This window comes from Haliaeetus albicilla, chromosome Z, assembly GCF_947461875.1.
Source record: "Haliaeetus albicilla chromosome Z, bHalAlb1.1, whole genome shotgun sequence".
In the NCBI taxonomy this organism is placed as follows: domain Eukaryota; kingdom Metazoa; phylum Chordata; class Aves; order Accipitriformes; family Accipitridae; genus Haliaeetus; species Haliaeetus albicilla.
The window spans coordinates 8,260,327-8,284,897 of NC_091516.1; the positions used below are offsets into that span (position 1 = coordinate 8,260,327).

Consider the following 24,571-nt stretch of genomic DNA (forward strand, 5'->3'; position numbering starts at 1 on the left):
TCTATACAGAGGACTTTTTTTTTCTATATGTAACCTGTTACAGCTACCACGCTCTCTGCTGAACTTCAATTAGCAGAAAATCTATCAATTTTAAAGGCTAAATGTTAAAAGTGAACATTTTTTGAGTATTGGCGATTGAATTTTTCTAATTTAGCAAGTAGGAACATGACAGCAGCTGCCTGGAAATGCAGGAAATACTTCCTGGTAAATTACAATAAATACCTCACTTTTAGCTGAATGGAATTCATCTTATTTTTTGGTAAATGAGAAAGGAATCCACCTAGCTAGCTTCATGGGATCCAATTTCTTCACAGATGACTGTTGAGAATATACTGTAACAATTCTGCATTAGCAGAAAATGGTCACAATGACCTAAGCGGACACAATGACCTAATGAGGGTTTTACGTTTCTATTTTAAAAAAATAATCTGTGATAAAAGTAGGTACTAATACAAGCAAGCATCAGAGATTCAGCCATGTCTGAATATAATGCTTGTATTATTTTTAGTCATTTAATTCACCACTTGCATTATTTAGTTCAGGAGTAATCAGAATTTGCTTTAGAACAGAATGTTTTGGAACAGTTATTGTATGTCAAGCACAGCATGATGTTTCTTCTTCCTTTTTTACACACTTGATAATTATAAAGGCAACATCATTTTTTTAAGCACAAACAGATAAGCAGGGCTAAAACAAAGCCCAAACGTGATTTTGTATTAAGTAAATTTCAGTTCTGTATGTTGACAGGCACATGGATTTAATTCCTTGGTGCAAAACTTTTCCATAAAGAGATAAAAGCTTATTTAATTCCATTTTCTAGCAGTACTGCAGCTTCAAGCTAGTTCAAAGCTGTTCTACATAATAATGTAGATCAATATTAGAAGATGACAGTTTCCAGTGTTTTAATCAATAAGCTGTCACACACACACACAGAGGCTACCAAAAAAATGCTGCTGGAACATACTGTTGATAATTTCACATTTCTTCAGCTATTAAAACCAGTATGAGACGTATTCACCCATTATCCTCAGCCTCTTTACTCATGCTCTCTTCTTATTGCATGGTATCTCAGTTTTGAGGGGTTCTTTTTGAAATCTTTTAATGTCTAGAAATACAGTTTTGTAGCACTCTTTTTCTAAAAGGACACAAAACTCTTCTGAATTTTTTTGGCTTTAGACTTGTTCTGATTATCCACTGAAGCAACACTATTTTAGAAGTCCCAGCACAGTTTCTAAGAAAGACTGTGTACTGGCAGTTCGTTCTCATTGCTGAACAAAGGCGTGCTTTTCTAATTTTTTACTTTATATTTGTATTACTCATAGTCACACAAATACTCATGCTATCCACTGATCATGCAATCATGCACCGCAAATCAAGGTTCTTAAAAGGTAAAACAAAATCCTACCTTTATGTAGCCCCAAGAAACTGAGAGTAAATAGTTTGCCTCAGGCATTTTTTATTTTTTTACTATACTACCAATCTAACCTAATCAGTTCTTTGCTATCTGATACTGCAAAAGACTTCAAAGAAGAAAGATTCCTTCTTTTCTCTCCTAATTATTTTTGCTGATCTTCAGGTTCTCAGCAACTGTGTGCACAGGAGGCATACTGAAATTAAATCCAACCGCGTGGTCTTCTGACTGTATAAATGCCATTTGTAAAACTCCAAGCATTTCAGAGGCAACGCTGAAGAGACATCTTGTACGAGCTGAAGAAACATCTGAAGAGCCAGGGATATGCATATTTCCTGAACACCAGGACTTAATGAATAATGTATGTCAAGATGCTCAGCTGCTGGAGAGACTTGCTCTATCAACAGCTACCAAATAAGGACCTGAAGGGGAAGCCACAAACGGTGCCAGTAATCCCTCCCATAGAGCCTAACTAGCAGCCAATAGTATGTCACCCTAAAAGATAGAAATCCGAACGGCTGGTGACATGATGTACGGTAATTTCCCATTGGCCAGCGCTGGGGATTCTCCTGGGCATGGGGTATTTCTTTCTTTCTTTCTTTTTTTTTTTTTTTTTTTTTACGGCAAATGCCATTTAATAATGGCATCCCTGGCTGCAGCATTCATGTGCCATTCAAAAATAATTGTGTTAAGGTCTCCTCATTTCAGCAGCATTTACCAGCTCTCTTCAATGGACAAGCCATCCAAACAGTTAAAATTAGTACTGTGTATATTCATGTGGATTGCCTAGCAGCTTTAATATTTCATATGGAAGGGAAGTATATTTTGAGTTTTTAGGGAAGAAAAAGCAACAGAAATAGAGCTATCAGGTTTCTTGAGCAGTCTGTGATGTACTGTAACAATGAAAATGTTTTTGGCTTTTATGCCATCTAGATTAAAAACTGATCTACTCAGACTATTGGGCCCATCTGCCAGTTTCTACTGCTTTATTTTAAGAGATAAAAGCAGTCATTATTAAGATAAAGCAAGCCATGTGTCTTACAATTCCCAGTAAACATTAAGTTTCCATGGAGAAGTCAGAAGTGAGGTAGTAAGAGCCCTCAGATTCTTACTGTATTTATTCAACTTTTGCTCCTTCTGCCTTGGCAATTATATTAATCAGTTACAGCTATACATCATTTAAAAAAAAAAGGAATTAATTGAAAGTGGAGTGTGTCAGTGAGCTGACTCAGAGCATTGAACAAAATATTCCACCATCTGCCATTCAGAGACCAAAACTTAAAAGGAGGAATGCATTATCTTGCACCACTGTGCAAGGCATATGCACTATTGCAGTGAATTTCTGAGTCTTTGTTGTATCAAAAGAAGGGAGAGTTTCGCAATATGACAGTGGGCAAATGTCTAAGGACAAGCTGAATGAGGTGCAGCGTTCACCCAAAGCCCACACTGCTGATTCACTGGAAGATGCTGACCGACAACCATCATAACGGAGGTTTTGGCTGAAGTGGTTTCTACTTCTCTGGGTGTCAGCAGTGTCAGCAACACTAAGTGCTTGAAAAAGAACTGAACCTGCAGAAATCAATAGAGCAAAATATGATATTAACAAATTTCTTCCTTACAGGAGAGAAATGTCTAGCAATGTGACAACTGGATACAGTAAACAGAACATCCAGCACTTACATATTTTCATATGGAAAGCATATTGTTTTCATTAAAAGAGGTAATATAAAAAAATGTGAATGAACACATTACTGATGCATTTGCTTTATAACATGCACAGTTATACCTGTCCTGGGTCTATACAGGTAGATGAATATAAAACAAGTTTTGACAACAGACCTGGGTTATTAGAGACTCAGCAAGACATTAAAGTAGCCTAAAAAGTAATTCTGGAAAATATTTCTCCTGATTCTTCCAGCTCAGCTTTGTAATGCTGAATATAAAGCTTGTCTACATCTGCGTTGCATTGTTTTCTGATCACCCGCAAGAGAGCACTGCTGCCACCTACCCAGCATCTACACTGAGAACTGAAAGTATGCCGCCTCCCTTCAGAAGGCAATTTCAGTCATGAGTTAGAGAATGGTAACATAACAGCCCTTACACTTCTCGCTACTTAAGAAGTGAACCACGTGCGCGTGAAAGTTCAGTTGCAACAGGTAGTACGACCAGACATTGGGAAGCCAAGTTTTTAAATCACTTCTCCTACTTTGTTACTTTAAAGTCTGGGTTCCTCCTTAAATCTTATTAACAACTGTCCCCAAAAGCACCAAACTTGTTTCAGATAAGGAATACTTAAAATGGCTGCTATGTAAATTACACTAGTTGTTTAGCACGTATAACAAAAATCTTCCTTGAATTTTTTTATTCCCTACCAACGTATGAGACAGACATATCCATAAGAATTACTGAAATATAGTTTATTGAATTTATTGAAGGATGGTATTTATAGAGCTATTAGCTAGATAATTTTGATGTAAAACCATGAAAAAACATTTTCCTCCAACCGACAGATTACAACTATTTATTTTAGCTGCATATTAACTGTACTGATAATAGAAAATTACACCTGATATTGACTGCTTATTACTAATTTGTATGATTTTTCCAAGACCCACAGCCTCAACCTCATAAAACCACAAACTGGTGTGATACAATATACTGGTACGATTTCACTGACTCAGAGAACATGCCCTCTGACTTTGGTTACATGTAGAAGTATGACCGTAGAAATTTACAGTTGGGAAATTCACACAAGCATGGATTTACGTAACCATTTTGGCTGATTTTCGTCCTCAATTTCCAGGTTGGAATGAGTGAATAATTAGCTTTAGAGGAGGTGGATAGATGAGTGCACAGCAAATAGCTGCCACACACAACTAAATACCTAGAGTAATTCAAGATAAGAAAACCAGAAGTTAGAGATAAGTGGAAATCCAGCAATGTGAAAGCGAAATTCTTGTTTTCATACAGACATACATCCATGAAGGTAAAGCATGGGGGAAGAAGGGAATAATGACTTTTTCTACAATGGTTCCAATCAAGCAAAAAATATGGAAATGAAAAAGGTATAATTTGAAATGGCACTAACTAAGTAATGAAATAATTCAGAAAAAAAAGGAAGTTTTTAATGAGTGCTGTTGTGTGTTTTGAAAGAATCAAGACAATGACCTTGAAAGGCAGAAAGATGATGAAGTCCCTTAATACCCACAGGAAACGTTAGCCATTATTTCATCAACAAGTCTGTTCAACTTTCTCCACAGGAGTCATAAAAGGAGGTGGCAGAGATCCCAGGAGCTGTGATGTTCAGCTTTAGCAAATTTTGAAAGACTGCAAAAATGTTAATTTTGTGCCAATTAAAATTTGCAAGCAGGATGGCTAGGTAACTTCAGGCCACTTCACAAAACGTCAGTCGTGGGTAAAATAATGGAAAAGCTGAAATACACCTATTCTAGGCATTTCCTTGACAAAGAACTAAGACAGGAATGTAATTAATGCCAGACAATATAATTTTATGTCTTTGAACACGTAATGTTCTTGGATTGTTGTAGGGTATTTGATTTAGTACTGTATAATCTTCTGTGACAGCACTCCCAGTGTTGAGAGAGGACATATTAAATGGGTTAAGAACCCAATTATTGACCCATTTCTAACAATCATCAACAGGCTGTCTTCATCTAATGGGACAGTTTTAAGTTGGGCTCTGCAAGACCTGAGACTACTTTATGGTATTCGATTTCTTCACTGATGATCTGGAATTAAGTCACTAGTATGAGAACTTCCACAGTGTGAAAACTTCCAGAGAACAGAAAAATTGGGGGTGGAGGGGTGGGGAGAAGACACAAACTATAAGGGCGTGGAAGCCACCAACAGCAGCCTCACTTGTTTAGTATGGTCACACCATTCATGTAACCTGCAGTTCAAGGAATTTGAGTACAAAATGGTGGACTACAATGAAGAAAGCAGAAACCCTGAAGAGTTTACAGAGTCACAACAGGACATCTGTAGCGATACTGTGACTCTCAAAAATCTGTATCTTCTGTGATGCTAGATAAAAAGAGAGATACTCTAAACACACCATTCTGGTGACTCTGTTGATGGAACAGTACATACAGCTCTAGTGTCTCTGTTTTCCTAAATGCTGTCATGTACAGCATGCAGGAAAAAAACTACAAATATTATTCAGGGTATAGAGAAAATGTTTTATAATAAAAGAAAAAACTCAGGCTGTTTGTCTTATGAATACAGCTACTGTGTAGAACCATGGCAAAGAGGAAATACAGCATACCAAACCTGGTTCACTAGCACCAAAGGAAGCAACAAGAAGCTGAAACTGCCTCAAACCAACAGAGCTGAAACCAACTCAAACTACGAACAAGACATGTGGATTAACAACGAGAATTATTAAATTAGCATACACCAGCAGTGAAGGGGTAGATTCCCTGCTGCTTGATATCTTCAAGAAAAGCAGTCTTTTTGGAAGATATGTTTTAGCCAAATGCAAGTCATGTATTACTCAAGCACAAGTCAGTGAGTTCAATACTTCTACAGTTATGTGCAAATTAGCGATCTGAGACATACAGGACATCCAGTAATCCATTTGGCCCCAGGAGTCTACAACAACTCAACCTATTGCAGATGCTCATTCTAGAAATTCTAAGTACCTTGTATCATGAAGGCTGTTTATACATCTTCTATGAACATGCTCTGCTTGAAAGCAACTTTAAGAATTTAAAAGCCATGCGTTTGTGATGACATCAGGACTGCAGTGAGTTACCTCAAATGATGTTCTTAGAATTGAAGCAGTAATCTCTACCTCTATGCGAACTTCTGGAGCTGTCAGCACTCATACTTCTTAAATTATTTCTTGGCTCTCTATAAAGCTCTGTACTATTGCCATAGTCAGAAAAAAAACACTATTAACCTAAGCTTTATTGTTCTTCAATAAGAATGTGAAGAATTTCATTATTAAGTTGCTCTTTATTTTAATCATTCCAAGTGCATGTGAAGGCATGCAGATTTCACCAATGTTAGTGAGGTTTTCATCCTTCTATTTATCTGTCATATTGATGATCCAGAAGGACCTATAGCATGTAAACCACTGTAATGCATTCAGACTGGACCTATGGAATACATGATGTTCAAAGAAAGCTCATTTCTCCCGAGACCCAGAATAGGGCTTCTGATACAGGAACACATAACTGACAAGGACAAGGAAGAGAAGTACATCCTCAGCAGCCTGGGAGAAAACCTTGATCCTCTTAAAGAAAGTATCTGTGTTCCTTTCTGGCTCTTGTTGGTAAGCAAAGATTCCTGAAGGTTCAGTCAATGGGAAACTAAGATGGCAATGTTTCAGGCTTGAGGAAGACGATAGGAAGAAGACCAAAGGCCCACTTCGTTGATTCAGTTGCAGCACTTTTGAACTGCCGCACAGGAGACTTATGATCTTGGTCTTTCCTTTCACAGGTCAGTGATGGGTAATATGGGAGCTCCAGCAGAAACGTGCTTAGCTTTGAGGGCAGGAGAACTGTGCTTTTTAACTCTCAACTGCAATCCCTGGATTGACTATGAAGCTGCACTAGGAACCTTCAAAGAGATCTCTGATCATCAGTCCTGAATACAAGTGCGCTGGATGTAGCGCATATTGTCTGCTAAGTGGCAAAAAGTAAAACGAAGAGGAATCACCAATTTTAGTTTTCAATGTGTTACGAACAGGAACAGATTGTCTGAAGATACCTCATTAGCTAAATGAGAAGCCTGTCTGAAAATATCATAAACATTTTTAGGCTGTCCTCCACAGATCGAGAACAGCAATAATTGCCCATGTCAAATCCAACTCCTACTCGTCACAAACACAAGACTGTTTTCACAGCGTTAGCCAACTCTGTCTGGCATTTATGCTGGCATGTACCCTCGCAGAAAGCCTCCCCACAAAATGAAAAGTCTGCTCAGTGCTGGAAGACCACAGCAGAAAAGAATGGTCATTTCATCCAGCAAGCAAGGGCGTGTGGATAGACTCAACTGAGACAAAAACCAGAACTGGTCTGGAGGAAGAAGCAGGACAGCTAGGGACAAGGAAACAATGCTAAATCAACCAGCCTCACCAAACTTCTCTTGTTCCACCCAAGACTCCCTGACTGGAAGGAGAGAAAATGTAGAACTTAAAAAAAAAAAAAAAAAAAAAAAAAATTAGGAATTTTACAAATATGAGGAGTTGTTCCAGCTACAGCAACCAGCTGCCACACACCAAGTGAGAAGCAGGGGTGGAGACAAAGTTGGGTCTTTATGCTGGTATCAAGAAGAGATGAACCCCACTGGTGGCTGAGAACCAATGGCTGTAACTGGAACAAATCCCTAACTCTTCTGAAGGAGTCTCAGCTTTAAGGATCCTAACTGTAGCATAATTATGCTGCTTTAAAAAGGCTTTCTTGGAAGACTTCTGCTTGTCAGAATTACATTCATTAAACACAATGGAATAGCCTAAGCTATATAATTTTACAGATCTTTTTATTTGGGAATATATAATTCTTATGCATCAAATATAAGAATTTTATGTTGGTGAACAGACAGAGATGACAACGTTCTTCTGAACGATTTTAGGGAAAATACATAGTAAAAGCCAGGAGATGAGTTGTTTAATTAAGAGTTAGGCTCCTTTATTAATTAAAAAAACCCAAACCAAAACAAACAAAACCAAAACACACTTGCTGGTAAAATACATAATTCAGCGTTTGCACTTACTGCCCTCTAGTGATAATACAAGCATTAGCTATGAATATATAGGAACACCTTAAACTTTTCAGACCAGAAATCTCACAATAAGTGGTCCGCTAATTTTCAACCATATCACAGCAGGTCTTTACAGGTATTCTCTACAACTGCAGTATTTTCAACAGACACTCCTGAGAAATTGCACAAGCAATGAAAATTAAACTGTATTTCAACCCATTCTTTGGGGACCACTGGCAATCTTTTAAGACACAGTATTCACCTACAGTTTTCTTGCCGGAATTATTCTATGTAATGGTAAGAGTACAGTATGCATATAATGGTTTCTAAGAAAAAAAAACCTGCAGTAAATGGAGTTTAATTTCAACAAATATTTTGCTAGTTACAATATTCTGCTTTATGTTTATTTTCCCCCTAATTCAATGCTGTCAAAATGATGTAAATTACAAAAAAGCTACTGTTAAAAGCTAGTTTAGATCAGAGAAAAGTGGATCAGGGTGTGATGACAGCTGCAGTTATGACAGCAGATTTGAGGAGGCGGTCGCCCCAGCAGAAAGCGGTGATGAATAGCTCAGGTGGTTATCTCTCTATCCTGCTTGGCAACTGACAAAATCAAATGCGTAACCACAATCCCATGGTTTCATCCATTAAATTAGTATTGTGAAGAGTACCTGATGTGAACAGAAGGCTTTTCAAGTTTTGCCCTAAAAACAATGTTAAAGAAAATCCCTTTACTTGGATATAGATCGATATGTCACATCATAAGAACACAATACGTATTATGTTTTTATGCATGTGTAATATTCACATTGATACAAACATACAATACGTCTGCATCACAATGGAAGAAGTTGTGAAACAACAGACCAGTTATTTATACCTCTAGCCTGGAAATGCTTCAAACAAATATCCAGGGTTAAGGCAATATTTTTTAAAATCATGCTTAAATTATTGCAATATTAGTGGAAATACCTACTCCACTCAGTTAATTCATCATATTGGCATATTTCTCAACAGACATCAAACTGCTTTGCTCAAAGTTTCTCTCCATATCTGTAAGAGATGCTGGCACACAAATCAAATGTGTGCTCAGCTTGCACTGGACATGAGCTCAGGGAACCTGGAGCAAACTGAGATTTCATATGTCATATTTTTCATATCTACCTGACATGCAAAAATCTATCATATTTATGCAAGCTATTTTAATGCATAATTCTCTTGCTATTACTCCTCCAACCAACTTTGAAGGAAATGATCTAAAATGCATCTTTCAAAACACCTCTGGAACAAGGCACAAAATACCACCACGAGAGGGCCTTAACCTGGACTTATTTTTTATAATGATTTGTTCCCTTAAAATACCCTGGCAGCAATCAGTTTGCTTTACAATAATTCTTGTATTTTATAGAAACTATCATTTGGAAGGAAAAATGGAAAATAAAATAGAAATTAATTAATTATCACTTCACTTCCAGGACTTGCCCAAACACACCCCTTACGTGAGCTGCTCAGGCTTTACTGTGACCAAACCTCAAAACCAAATAGTTCGATACTGCATCAGAAGACCCACTCTCTGGCCTTCCAACCTCCTTGTAGGAAGAGACCTCTCTTGGAAGAGCAGAGCCAAGACCCGTTACCCAAGGAAGGGAAGAAACATTTACTCTCTTCTCTTAATGCTTCTATTATGTAAACTGTGTATATATGGTGCATTGTACAGGACAGTGAGAAAGCCGTTAACAATTCCCAAAATAAAATAACTAAAAAAGACCCAAGTGAAAAATAAATCAGATGTGGGACAAAAGAAAAAGATAAGACTTTCTCCTTAAAATTGCATTCACGGATGGCATAGCAACCCAGTCACATCTTTTTGTCCATTTTTTCTTAGAGACTGCTGTTGGGGAGTATCTGCTATTGCCATGTCTGGTCTTTCTCCTTAATCCTTAACTCTTCCCATTACACACATTCATTCCTGTCTTGGCAGCAATGACAACCAAACAGCCAAAGCACCGCTATCACCTTCACTCCTTCCCCTTATCTGCAAACAGAAATGCATCCTGCCTCTCTCCACCTCCTCCAGGCAAAGTGCAGTGAGAAAGCCAGGTGGAAATCTCAGCCTCAGATACAGCCACACAGTCTAGCTTACACGATATTTTGTGTTTCATTGAGCTGCCGCTTCGTTGTCATGCTCTGAATCTGGACATTTTCCAAACAACATACTGATATCCACTCCCCAATTCCCAAAGCGCAGCCCCTGCCAAGGATGTTTTGCCAGGGCCACTAATATATAAAACTAGCAAGTTTTGCTGTAAGTGGAGCCTCAGGTCTGCTCCTATGCTCCTCAGCAGTAAGCTCCTATGCTTTATAGACACTTTAACATGCTTTACAAAAAGCAAAGACGAAAAAATAATCTAACTCCAAAAACCAGTGTGATCCAGTATATGCATCTCCTTCACTATGCCTACTTCAGCGCGGCTGTGAAGAGTCTTTCAGTCTAAAGGCATTTAAGAGAAGAAGAGTAAAGGTGTCAGAGGTACTGCAAAGACATAATACTTCAATAATGCACCTAAAATTATGCAATACCAATGTTGAAGGAATGCTGCTGTTAAAAAAAAATACTGTGCCATGGAAATATATGCACTCTTAGCTCCAGCTAACCGCCCATGCCCTGCGGCACAGGAATTTCAACAAGTTGTACGCGTTATCCCAGCTACAGCAACTGCTGATGCCTTTCCTACAGCTTATTTGCTTAAGTGAGATTTACAAGCTACATCAGTGTTAACGCCTCATAAGGATACTCATATTATGGCATAAGAACACAGTGAAGTTCAAGCCTTTTCCAACACAACTTGTGCTAAATCCATGAAGGTATTCACACTAGACAAACTATAAAGGTGATTTCTTCTAACAGGAAAATGCTCCACTGTAAACAAGTACTTTGTAATTTAAGTATCGTGAAAAGAGAAACAGGATTTTTTTCCTAAAATATATTTGTAGGAAATTCTAAGAGTTGTCTTCTTAATGAATGGGAAAGATTTGGCTCCAAACATATCTGACAAAGATTTTTGTCCCTTTCCTAGCTCATATCTAGTTAACATTTGCCTAGTTAACACTGGCAGCCATCTCTGACAGACACAGTAAGTAAAAAATACAAGTAAAATATTCCAGCTTGCCACCAGTTACAAGGAGGAATACTGCACTTACTCCTTCATCACCACCCAGATCTCATGCAACTCTCAGGCTGTTACTTACAAACAATTTAAAAATTTATAGGAAGAAAACTTTTGCAGTTTTCCCTCCTTTTGTCTTTTTTGAGGGGTTTTCTCCTCGAGTGCCAGTTTGGGCTAAGAAACAGGTCTGTAATAAAAGGAATATAAAATGCAGAACCATCTGAATAACTTGTATTTTTATAAATATATATGGATAGGCACTCTACAAGTAAATACCTACCCCATAAGTATCTACTGTAGCACAGCCACAAAAGAGGTTTGTACCCACATGCATTTTTGCAGACAGCTGTGTCGAACAAACGTGCAAAGAGGAGCAATACTTCACTCGCAGAGCACAGTCACCCTAAGACTGATACAGCTATACAAGCAAAAACTGAGCTTTACAGGTATTGACTATTTCACACAGAAAACTGGCTTGCTATGTAAGGACAAAAAACAGCTTCACTGGTATTGCCAGATTAATCTTACTTCTCCTGTAACATGACATTCTTATTTTAATGAGGTGTTCCTACTGTAGACCTGGCAAAGCACTTAATTTAACAGTTCATCAGAAATCTTGTTGAATGGTTGCCATTTCATACTAAAAGAAATGAGTCTTTTAATCATCTTTTTTTAAAGCTACAGTCATGCTTAACATACATACTGTTCTTGTGAAAAAGCAAAAATTAAATATGACTGGGTTTTCTACTTCTAATATATATGAAAATCAAACACGAACCAAACTATTTCCCATCCTTCTAAATACTACTGCCTAGTTTACAAAAAAAGACAGAAGGTAAAAGCCATCCTATGAAAAAAGCAATGCTACTACAGACAAAAGCAGAGAATTGTGGACTGCAAAGTAACTACTAACACTGCAACGAGCTCAGTACAGCTCCAATACAAACACGCCTTAGCAAGTGCCTGTAAATCATCCACAGTAGATACCAACATTTTGAAAGCAGACTGCAAGTTGTTTCTTGCAATTTTGTTGTTTCAGGCTCCAGTGCTTATTAAACAATGGCTGTTACACTTCTGACTAAAGTGCATGCGATAGTGTCGTCCTTTCAATGAAAAAAACTCAGCAAGGGTTATTTAGCAACTAATATTCACTCCAATGTGTCCTTCACATCCTTCATTTGATTATTTATTTAGATGCTCTAAACATGCTCTAAATCTACGTAGATTCACAGAAAATGAAGATCTACCCATCCAGAACAGGAGAAACAACCAGTCTCATCCATTACACCCTTGTCTCATGCATACAGGGAAACACACAAAAACCTAACACTGCTTTTTTTGGTCCAAGCGAGCGCTTCACCCAAGTGCCTCTAGGTCAAATTAAGCAAACAAGCACAAAACCAAAGTGGTTTCCAGTCCCACAGTCAGTTGTACTGTGAGGTTGGGTTTACCAGTACACAAGAGAGATGGAGACAAGATAACAAAACCAGGCCAAAGGCAGCTCTGTAGTTTCCTGAATTGCATACTTAATACCTGTGTGATTTTAAACCCCTCTTACAAGAAGTCTCAGTATTTGCATGAGGAAGCTGGTGGTATATTCGTGTTTCCTTACTCCCTGACTATTGGTACCAGTAATCTTCCCCCTATCCTACACGCAGGATCCCAGCGTCTTTTTGGGTGCCAACTAATTCCGTCGCGGTGACAGGGTGCGGTGGGGTGCTGCTGCGTCGGGATCAGGCAGAGCTGTCGCTCCGCTCTGTCGTCGCCTGCTGCTCGGTTCGCCAGCTGTGGATGTCTGCATACCCGGCCGGGGTTTGGCAGGTTCAGACCAGGCCATGCTGGGGAGGGGTTGGCCAAGTGCTGGTCAGGACAAGTGACGCACCCACGCCCTGACAGAGAACACTCCTCGCTGTCCCATGCCAACACAGATGGGTTCCTCCGGGTTTGGCAACCCCGTTTAACCTCGCGCTGGAGCAGAGCGGGTAAGTGCTCAGGCTGTCACAGCCAAGACTCAGCTGGGCAGCAACCAACAGCTGAGAGGCATTTGAAGAAATGGACTGTTAGCATCCTTGTATGGTTCACTGAGGAGAGGGGGAAAGGCGTGGAATTACCGAGCAGCAGCCCTACACGTTGATTCAGGGGACCAAACTGTGAGAGAAGGGGAAGGAAGCACTCAGGTAGGGGAGTTGATTGCAGTACGGAGTGTATTTACCAAGGAAGCCGACACCAAAGAATCAGTGTTGATTTATACAGATTCGAATGCTGTCTTCAAGGGATGTACCGAATGGCTCTCATTTTGGGAACAAAATCAGTGGGAGGTCAATCAGATACCAGCGTGGCAATGAGAAAAACGGGAGGAAATCTTAAAACATCGCTAAAACGGAAAACCTTTCTAGTAGGATGGGTGGCTGCACACCAGGCAGGAAATCATCTGGCTCACCTTTGAAATAATCAGGTGGATTTGACGACCCGCTTAGCAAAATTAGCTGCAGAAGGCAAAGCAGAGAAATAGGACCACTTAGAGTGGTTGCATGTAAAGCAAGGTCACTCAGGGAGCAAAGATTTATCTAAAGAGGCAGTGGGCAGGGGATGGTCCGTAACCAGGGAATTGTACACCACCATTACTTCACCATGTGTCTTATGCCAATTAGGAGAGCACAACCCTCTACACTTAAGGATCAACCCCTACACTTAAGGGATAATAAAGGGTTGTGGGATACTTGGCAAGTAGGCTACATCAGCCCCTTTCGACTCTCAGAGGGAAAACAGTATGTGTTGGTAGAGGTCAAAATAATTTTGGGACTAACCCAAGCAGTACCAGTACGGTGAGCAACTGGAGATAACACAGTAAAAGGCCTGAAATGATGATTTAGCTACTTGCCCACACCCAAATCAATCCAATCAGATAACGGGAGCCACTTTACTGCCAGGGTGGTCCAAGAATGGGCACACAATGAACAAATACAGTGTGTTTTCTACACCCCATACTACCCTCAAGCAAATGGGATAGTGGAGTGTACTAATGGAATTCTAAAACAAACGCTACAACCCCACAAACCAGGATGGGCCCCTCACCACAGGAAAGACTTTGAGGTGTTGGAGCATGTCCAGAGAAGGCCAACAAAGCTGGTGAGGGGCCTGAAGCACAAGTCTTATGAGGAGCAGCTGAGGGAACTGGGGTTGTTTAGTCTGGAGAAGAGGAGGCTGAGGGGAGACCTTATTGCTCTCTACAACTACCTGAAGGGGGGTTGTAGTGAGGTGGGTGCTGGTCTCTTCTATCAAATAACTAGTGATAGGATGAGAGGAAATGGCCTCAAGTTGTGGCAGGAGAGGTTTAGATTGGATATTAGGAAAAATTTCTTTACTGAAAGGGTTGTCAGGCATTGGAACAGGCTGCCCAGGGAAGTGGTGGAGTCACCATCCCTGGAGGTATTCAAAAAGCACACAGACAACGCACTTCAGGACATAGTTTAGCAGCCGTGGTTGATGGTTGGACTTGATGATCTTAAAGGTCTTTTCCAACCTAAATGATTCTATGGCCGCAACGAGTGCCAGACATGGTTACGAAAGTAAATAGCCGCTGGGGGTGAACGGATGTCCTAGACTGACTGCATTTTGCCCAAAGCCCCCCATCCCTACTTCCAGGAAGTAGAGGTAAGATAGAATACACCCGCTCCACTATCCTGGACAACCTGTTCTGGTAGATTTACCTACTGTAGGGGAAGTACCTATGACATTGAAAACCCCTTTGAACTTGTATGCATGGATAGTAAGCAACGCATATGGAAAAGACCACCGAATTCACACACAATGGATAACACCCTTGTTTTAATCTACAACCTGCTTTATGCTTGTACTTTGTAGAACCAAAGAGAAACAGAGAAAGATGACAAGGAACCATATTAGTCCTAACTATATTAATTGTTACTTGTGTTATCAGTTTATTGTTATTTGTAATTTTTGTCTGTTATTATAGGGAAAGATGCTTTGGGGAGCCTTCTCCCTCATCCTCATCCTTTCCACCAGAGGACAGGGAAAAGATTCTCCAGATTTAGCTTGGAATTTGATTCAAGGTTTTATGCACCTCTGGAATGACACCAGTCAACGTGTTTGTATAGCATTACCAAAATCTGTCAGTGAAGGAATTCAATTCAGCCTCATTTATCTAAACATCACCAATCCCGTGAAAAGAAGTCTTGTCTCTGGTAATGTTTTATGTAAATCAAATTGCTCCTGGAACAACACTTCCAGGGGACCTTTCATGGCTCTAAAAAGCCACTCTGATGATTCAAAGATTTATCTTCTTCCTCGAGGAAGAAACTTTGAATCTCTTGACTTATGGAAAAGTGAAGGCTGGGAATGGAAAAATGGGTGGAACCCAAGTAGTGCTTGAAATTTTACTGGGGAAAAATGCTATTGGGAATCTCGAAGCATATGGAATTTTTCCTTAGGAGGCACCAGTTTGTCCTGGAAAAATATAATGTGGCAAATGCATGTTTTGTCCAACCAGACACATTATGCATTTGGATGACTTAACACTCAAGTTCAACAAGCATCAAAAATGATCCTTCAAAACAGATTAACAGCGGATATGTTGTTGTTAAAAGAACAGGGGGTATGTGGGATGTTGAGTCTAACTGACGGGGAAATGTTGTATCACCATCCGTAATGCCTCCACTTCAACTGAAGAAACCCAAGCCAAGATGAGAGAAGTTACAGACAAGACTGAAGAACTTTTCCAAGCAATGCAACCAAGACACCATTTTAACAGAGGATCGTTGTTGACCTCTCTCCTAACGTCCTTGGGACTCACGGGGTGGGGAAAATAGCTTAACAGTGGACTCATTATGTGGATTTTTGTTCTTAATGCTTGGCCTTGCAATTGTGTGATGATGTATGACTACTCGCCTGCTTTCCTCTACTTCTCTCTTCTCTCCTCCTGTCCAATATCTGAAGATTACTACTGTGGAAGACCAATATCTGAAGATTACTACTGTGGAAGAAGAAGATCTCTACAACTCAGTCCAGTCAAATGTTTGAGCCGCTGGGTGGTGTGAGAGACCAAGAGTTCATGTCTCAAACACTGTGGTGGGGTAAGTTCTGCAGAAGGACAAGCTCTGCCTAACAACAAACCCTGGAACCAGAGGTGCAAAGAAGCTGATTAGCACAGATCAACACAGACATCAGCAACAGGGCGGGCCGGGCTGCCGGAGGGCGCGCAGCTCCCTCCTCGGATAGGCCGAGCGGGGCCGCCCATCACGCACGGCCAGACGTCAACGGTCGGTCGTAGCTGCAAGCAGGGAGAAGTGACTCCCCAAACCACCCCCAAGCCCGCCTGCCCGTTTCCAGAAGGTTCTGAAAGCACAAACCGCGCCTGACCCCTAACTAGCCTAATGAGCTCGAGTGCCCGCCCGACGGAGGGGTGCGGAGATGATAAACGGAAGCCCCCGGTGCGCACGCCCACCAGAACGGGGCTCCTCGGCTGACTGGACCAGCGCTGGACCCAGGACTGGTGAAATCTTTCTCTTTTCACTCTCTTGTCTCTTCTTTCCCGTAATGCCCGCACCTCACCCCTGCAGACATAAACCAAGTCCGGGACTAGGAGTGGATCCAGCCGCCCCTGGGCTCCTCTCTGAGGAGGGAGGAGGCTGGAAAGCAAGGGGGTCTGCTCTGAACCTCCCGACCCAACGGGAGGGATCTCCTTATTTCCTTCCCTGAACTGATCCCTAAATAAGCAAGGCCTATAGTATATGTTTGGTGATGTATGGTTAGCGCATGTTACACAGTTCAGTGACATAGTTTCATGCCAATTCTTGTTGTGGGCGAATAAAAGTTGAGTTTTGCGAGTTGAAGGATCCCTGGTGTCATTTCACCTTAACCCTGACCTGGGAATTGACGAACCTGAGTTGTCATCCTGAGAAACTGGGACGTGACACACAGAAAACATTTTAATGCTAACTCTTCTAGAAGAATAAACAGTATGGAATATACAAATAAATATCAAGGTTTACTTGCCACATCAGTGTACTCACCCTTTAGTAATGTTACTGTGGGTTGCTCCTGAGCAATCCCAGTTTGACAGAGCACCAACAAGTTTGTATTTACAAGGAAACAATTCTACTGGTAAATCAGTATTTCCTTTGAAAATGCTGAAATGCAGCTTGTACTTAGCAATTTCCAGCATGTACTGTAACACCATGCAGTAGTCACCTTTCATAAACATTGCTTATATTCATGGTTTATAATCCATAAATATTTTATATCTAACAATGCTTAAATGTACATGAGTAACAAATGAATTAATATGCTTTAGCTTTGATAATTTACATCACTTATGAACTTATATAGCATGGAAAAACATTACAGATAATTTAATTTAAAATGTAAGACCTCTGTTTAATCAGTGATAACCCACCATCGCTTATTTTCTTTCCTGAACACTAAACTAACAAATCCTGGCATTCATGCAAGATTTGAAACCAAAGGTAGGCTAAAAATCATAAAAATAACACCACACACTGAAAATTGATTAGGTTCCACTAACAAAAGAAAAGTACATCATTAGATTGGGGTATATTCTCTGATGAACTTGCAAAATGGCTAAAAAATACACAGACATTATTCAGGTAAAAGATTATCTATTAACCTTTCATTATTACTAGGTATCTTATCAAGAAACAAGGCATTTTTCATATTTCAATCCTCTTAAATATGTACTTCTAAGTCTCTATAAAAATCATCCCTGTTTTGAAAAAACATCTTAAAATGAAACAAAACCAATAAGCTCTAAATAGATACGGCATCATCTTCATCTTTGGCTTGCATTTTTATTAGTAAAAAAAAAAAGCTGGGAAAAAATTTGGCTGCTTTTCGCCCATTTACACATTTACATACAATGTTTGGAGCATCTGGAAAAGCTCTGAGCAGTGCATGAAGCACTGCAGAGACCTCGACAGATGCAGAAAGACATCAGTCTATCCATTTATGCGGGGGCTCACACACACGCTCAAGCCCATTTTTGCCATGAGAAGGACAGAAACGTCAAAAAGGCTCACAGTCTGCCACAAATTAAACTTCCTCCAGTACTCCAAAGCCCCTGCTTAACAGCCAATTCTACCAACTCTTTATCAAAGTGATAACAATGCTAAATAAAACTGGGTACGGGCTCCATCCACAGTCTGATGAAGTAAATTTAAAGACTCTCATTAGTTTCAGCAGGTATTAGATCAAGTTCTAGCTGAATCCGAACAAACTGTTCAAATGCTCCAGGTAATGGGAGCAATGCTTCAATACCACCCTTCCAGCCCCCACAACGCCATACTTTTGTTCAATCTCCAAACCAGAAAACAAGACTGAAAGGGTGTAACAGGTGTAGTTCATCTTACAGGACTGTATAGTTAACTAGGGAGTTCATGTCTTGTCCAAGGCAAATTCCATTAAAAACGAGATAGGATATAACATTTGATAACTTCAGTAATATTGAAGTTAATTTTCATACTCACTTCTTAAGAATGATATGCCTAGTCTATTAATTACTGCTTAATTTACTGCTACATGTGTAATTAGCATATTCCTAGCTTTCAAAAACCAAACAAGCTGCTGAGTTTTAGACTGTTTTCTCAGCACACATTAGGTGATGCGAATTCCCAATATCGCCCAGTCCACTGTAAGCACAACATATACTTTTCCTGACTAGAGCAAACATTTGCCTTGTCTATTGTTCAGTGTACTGCTGTATTAATCACCTCATATTAAAATAATGGTGTAAATACATAAAAGTCCCAGGTCTTGATCAGAAAATTTTCCAAGAGCAAAAGGACTGTATGAAGGAGAGCTGAGCTATTTGTCCAAGTCTGCAAACAGACTCCTTGAAGTCCCCTGGTAGTCAAAAGGCACAAGTCAAAATGGATCTTATCACTTCCAGTGCTGCCACCTATGAACCCATAAGCAAGCCACCCCGCAGACGCAGCCCAGGTCAGCTCAGCTCTCACTCTTCAACAAAGCTACGTGCATCAGCAAAGGCAAGAGATCACTGCCAGGCAGGACGTGGGGTGAAAAGGCAGATTGGGGAACAGATAGGTTTGTGTAGAGCATGGTATTTCACAACAGCCAAGACACTGTAGAAGGAACCAAAAAAAAGAAAATAAAAACAAACCCCAGCTGACTCCTCCCTCAAGAGCAATTAAGGCACAGTTTCATACTTAGGCATACTATTCAAATGATGGGGTGTAACAAGATGTTAAGACCAGCACCTGTCCTCTCACCCTCCACTTCGGTCAAGTCAGGCAGCTTTAGTCTTCTAGGACCAGGACATTTTTCAAGCTCTGATAATAATTGCAAGAACAAACCTAAACCCCCTAGGTACATCTGCATGCTTTTATTTATACCAGATCTATAAAATCTAAAAGACACGTGAGCACAGGAATGGGTACCTACCTAGAAAGACAAAAAATTCACAACAGAGTTATCAAATTCTTTTTCCTCCTGCAGTTCTACTTTATCCTAACAGCACAGTTTTATTTTGTATTGTTATATCATTCCTATAACCAACCTGTCTTTCACAGCTATGTGAAACAAAGATCAGATTACAGAGGTAGATTCCTAACCACCAAAGAAAAATCATTACTTAAGTTTCAGCCCACCACATGCCAAGATTTGTTTCTGCAAAAGTCTTCCAAAGCACTTTATCTTCTTGAATTTAAAATTCAGTCATTTCATTTTAAAAATCAAGTTCTGTAAGCAGGGATGTACTGAAAGCTGTGCTAGAAATGCCAAGCTCTGACTATGTATAGACCAAGTGCATCACCTTCACAGTGGTGAGCTTTAAGAGGTCTCCTGTAATAAAGCCCCTGAAACCTTTTCAGCAACAATGAAAGAGCTGCATAAAATCCCTCCCAGCTAGAAAATGTACATACTAGTTTTTAATGATGCTAAGAAAAGAGGAAAAAGCAACTAATTATCAAATTACAAAATACGATCTTACCTGGGTCCAGTATTCAGACATACAGAACTTTGGCCATGCTTCATAGTACAAGAAAAATACAGTCATTTTACCGAGGAATCTGAGCTCTGGGCTTTAAAGTTCATGCATCCAGAGAGATATTCTATGATTTGTCAAATAATTCATCACACTAATATTTCTCAGGAGTAAATGTGCTTATAAATTTTCCAGCCCAAGTTTCTATTGCAAGTGAAAAATAATTTCATTTAAAGACACCCTTACATACTTAATTTCAGTTTTTGGGTTTTGTAAGCTGTCTTCTTGCAAGTTGTGTGTTTCAGAAAACCCCTCACGTGCACACACAGAACAGCTCTGCAAATCCAGCAAGTATACTTTCTAGCTTCTGGTTGAGCCACACTAGCCTGCATTTACTCCAAAATGGCACCTTCATCTCTGCTTGTTGCTATGGCCACACTATACGTCAGGCTTGCACTTTTTTCCAGACCTGTTTGTTTATAACAGGCCTAGGTGCTTCGTATTATGATGCCTGCAACAGCACAGCATGCATTTGCAGCACCAGCGGTGGGAACTGGCAGCTGCCGCCGAGGTGATCAGCATGCAGCAGAGGACAGAGATGCTGAGGAATCCGAGCATGCTCCCTGAAACACCGCACACAAGGGCTGCTTCGAGACACGTTACACGGCATGCAAATAACGCATCCGGACTTGGTGGAAAAAGTCCTTTTAACTCTAGTTTGCTGTGGCAGCAAAAGCTGAACGTGAGTGAGCTAAGGCTAAGAAGGGTTAATTCCAGGGAACCACATGTTAAGAAAGCAAAATAAATACAGCATTTCACAAGGTCGCAATTACCTGTCTGTGTCCCTGGTTCTGAGATGCTGCTATTGAGCATCAAAGAGGCGAGCATTTTAATTCACGTAACAAGAGTGCGGTAAAAAACATCTTTACAAACCCACTCATCATTAACTTTCAAATAAAAATCTAGTATTTTATAGCTTATTTCATTCATTTCAGCTACTAAACTGAAAACATTTTGTTTCTTTTATGTGTACTTGTAGGGGATGTCCCTTTGTGCACAGGGAAAACATGGCCAAAACCAAACGTATGGTAACTCTCACACTACCCACGCATCACTTCTAATGTATCAGGGCTTACCCACCATACAGCAGGAAACAAAGTCACCAATGCCACATTTGCGCCAATAAAGCTTACCAACAATAGGCAAAGATTCATGATGCTGCTGACATACTCGAGAACACCAACCACCTGCAAACCCAGCAGCAGCAAAGCTTAAAGCCCAGTTATTATCCTTCAAAATCATTTGCAGAAGCACACAGCAAAGCAAAACCTTTTTCTCAAAAAAAAAAGTTATCAAATCTTAAAAAAAATAAAAATTTACATGTTCCTTGTATTTGTCATTACTTAGCACCAATAAAATTTGGCAAATTTCAAGCACAGGAAATATGTTAACTGCTCAAAAGATCACATGCATAAGAAGTGTATTTTCCAGTCCATCTTGCCCATTTTTCATTAAAACATGCTCAAAGATGCTCAAGTCCAAAAGTCTACTTGACAGCCTACTTTTCAGTTGTTCCTGCTCTTCAGACTCTTTCTTGCTCTGTTAATGAAACAACACTATCTTCCTATTTCTTTTGTTCTTACACTAAGCCCTACTGTGCCTTCTGCTTACCATTCTTCCCTCCTGGAGCTGCACTACTTTTCCAGCATCCCAAGGATGACCTTTGTAGAAGCGCTGGTAAAGAGCACAGCCAAGATGTCACCTTGGGTGTTCATCTTTTTTTTGTTCAGATCAGCTCTGAAAGCTAACTACTGCTTCCTTGTGTCAACGAGTACATATGAAGCATATCCTCACTTTGCAAAAAATTACTCTTCATTTAGACCACCCTCTGAAGCTCCAACAGGCAGCTGACGTGTTATGAAAATCATTGTTTCTACGTAGTTTTGGGTTTGTGTGGTGGGGTTTTGGTAGCAGGGGAGAGGCTGCAGGGGTGGCCCCTGTGAGAAGCTGCTGGAAGCTTCCCCAGCTCCTGCCTCTGGCCAAGACTGAGCCCATTAGTGATGGTGGTAGCACCTCTGGGAGAACAGATTTAAGAGGGGAAACCTGCAGTGAGTAGTGGGATTGGAATGTGAGAGAAACCCCTCTGCAGATAACCAAGGCCAGTGCAGAAGGAGGGGATGCCCCTGCAGCCCGTGGTGAGACATCAGGCTGTCCCCCCCCAGCCCATGGAGGGGAGCGGGGGAGCAGATGCCCACCTGCAGCCTGGGGAGGAGGCCACGCCAGAGCAGGAGGCCACGCCAGAGCAGGGGGATGTCCCCAAAGATGGCCATGACTCCATGGGAAAGCCTGTGCTGGAGCAGTCTGTGCCTGAAGGACTGCAGCCCATGGGAAGCACTCATGCTGGAGAAGTTTGTGGAGGACTGTCTCCCATGGGAGGAACCCCACGCTGGAGCAGGGGAAGAGTGAGAAGTCCTCCCCCTGAGGAGGAAGGAGCGGCAGAAGCAATGTGTGATGAACCAACCCCAACCCCCATTCCCTGTCCCCCTGCACCGCTGGCAGGGAGGAGGGAGAGAATTCAGGAGTGAAGTTGAGCTGGGAAGGAGGCAGGGGTGGGGGGAAGGTGTTTCTAAGATTTGGTTTTACTTCCCATTATCCTTGTTTTGAGTTGACTGGTAGTAAAATAAATTTCTTTTGTTTTTCCCCCAAGTTAAGTCTGTGTTTTGCTCATGACCATAACTGGTGAGTGATCCCTCCCCATCTCGACCCATGAGCTTTTCTTTGTATTTTCTCATCCTAGTGGGGCCCAGGGCAGGGGGAGGAGCGAGCAAGCAGCTTTGTGGTGCTTTGTTACCAGCTGGGCTTAAACTACGAAATACATGTAAGGAACCTTCAGGGTGAGGTACCTTTCAGTTTACATTTTGCAGTGTGTAATATACATTGATACCTTGAGAAAGAGTAAGAAAAAAATATTTGGCACCTTTGTTTCTAGTCCCTGCACTTAAAGTAACTTTTTCAGTATCAATTGGTGCAGTGCTGCCTTCCTGAATCTATTGACTGTTATCAATATACAATGAGAGAAGGGTATTTCATGATAAAATTCGACCTATCCACTTGGTGGTCCTCCTCTTAAAATTTGATTTATGGTAATTGAAGTATCAGTATTTTTAGTGATTTTGCTCTTGGCCATTAGAAAAGACATTTCTGTTACAACTGGTCATTCTGAATCACAAAAATCAAATTTATGAAAACATTAGTATCTCAGCTGGCAGTGTGAGGTTGTCTGTAATTCTAGGTAAAATTATTGCATTAAGGCTGTACAGTCAATCTTGGCCACAAGAACATCAGATAGCCTGGTTTAAATATGTTAACGCCTGCTTGAAAAGGTTCTTTCAATCATGTAAGCTAATTCAATTAAAAACCGCACATCATTATTTCCATCAAACAATACTTCTGGCCTTCTCTAGCTGGGGAACACGACTGATGTAGCAGCATGATTACAAGGCTGCAGTTAACCATACATTTCCTGTAAGGCCCAGCTCTTTATTCCATAATAAGATGAACACTGACTTTGCTTTACACAACTCTGAAAAACCTGCTTGTACATTTCTTCAAAAAGACAAATTTCAGGCAAAAAGAAAATGCCACTGGTTAGTATATGGTGCTTATGAGCACAGGCAAGCCAAAGCTACCATTAGCACACGTTAAATTAGTGAGGGAGAATGATGGAGGAGCTTGAAAACCAGCCTGAACTAGTGCACATTAAAGTAATTGCTGCCTCATTAACATTTTGCTAACGTCTAGCGTTGATGAGAGTGGATTGCATTCTGACATTCAGGAAACCTGCTAATGATTTCTGTAGCTGAAAAACCTAACTCACATGTGAATGTATACAGTAGGGAACACAGGGAGTCCTGCCACCAAGCTGTGCCATGCAGACACTAATTGGACAGCACAGCTGAACATGTGAAAGCCGCAGCAAGATGCTCTGAAGTATGTTTCCAGACTAGGACCGCCACAAACACATCTTAACCACTACACCTCAGTTCCCCAACCTGCCAAACAGAAATATTTCTGATCTGTAAATGGAGTGACATGAATGTCACGGTATACCACTGTAGCACAGCGCAGGCAATTTTTTTTTTTAAACATAACTTGCAGTACGATTAAAAGGGACCTTTGAGATCTGTGGTGTTTCACAGGTGAAAAGCTAACTCGGCTATTGATGTTGTGTGTTATATATTCTGGGCTGTTTTAAATAGATCCATAAGCTACTTCCAAACATTTATACAA

At 40.5% G+C, this 24,571-nt stretch overlaps 1 protein-coding gene across 5 annotated transcripts in view; it reads right to left on the reverse strand.

Annotated features, from left to right (window-relative positions):
• The window catches only part of PDE4D (phosphodiesterase 4D), a 648,147-nt gene that overhangs the window by 22,108 nt on the left and 601,468 nt on the right, over positions 1–24,571 (reverse strand). The window contains exon 1 of one of the 5 annotated variants that reach the window (XM_069776691.1): positions 1,406–1,822. The exons of the other annotated variants lie outside the window; for them this stretch is intronic. Within the exon in view, the coding sequence (XP_069632792.1) occupies positions 1,406–1,453 (48 nt within the window). The 5' untranslated portion in view covers positions 1,454–1,822. Of the gene's footprint in view, positions 1–1,405; positions 1,823–24,571 lie in introns of those variants that run through there. 5 annotated transcript variants of the gene reach the window in all.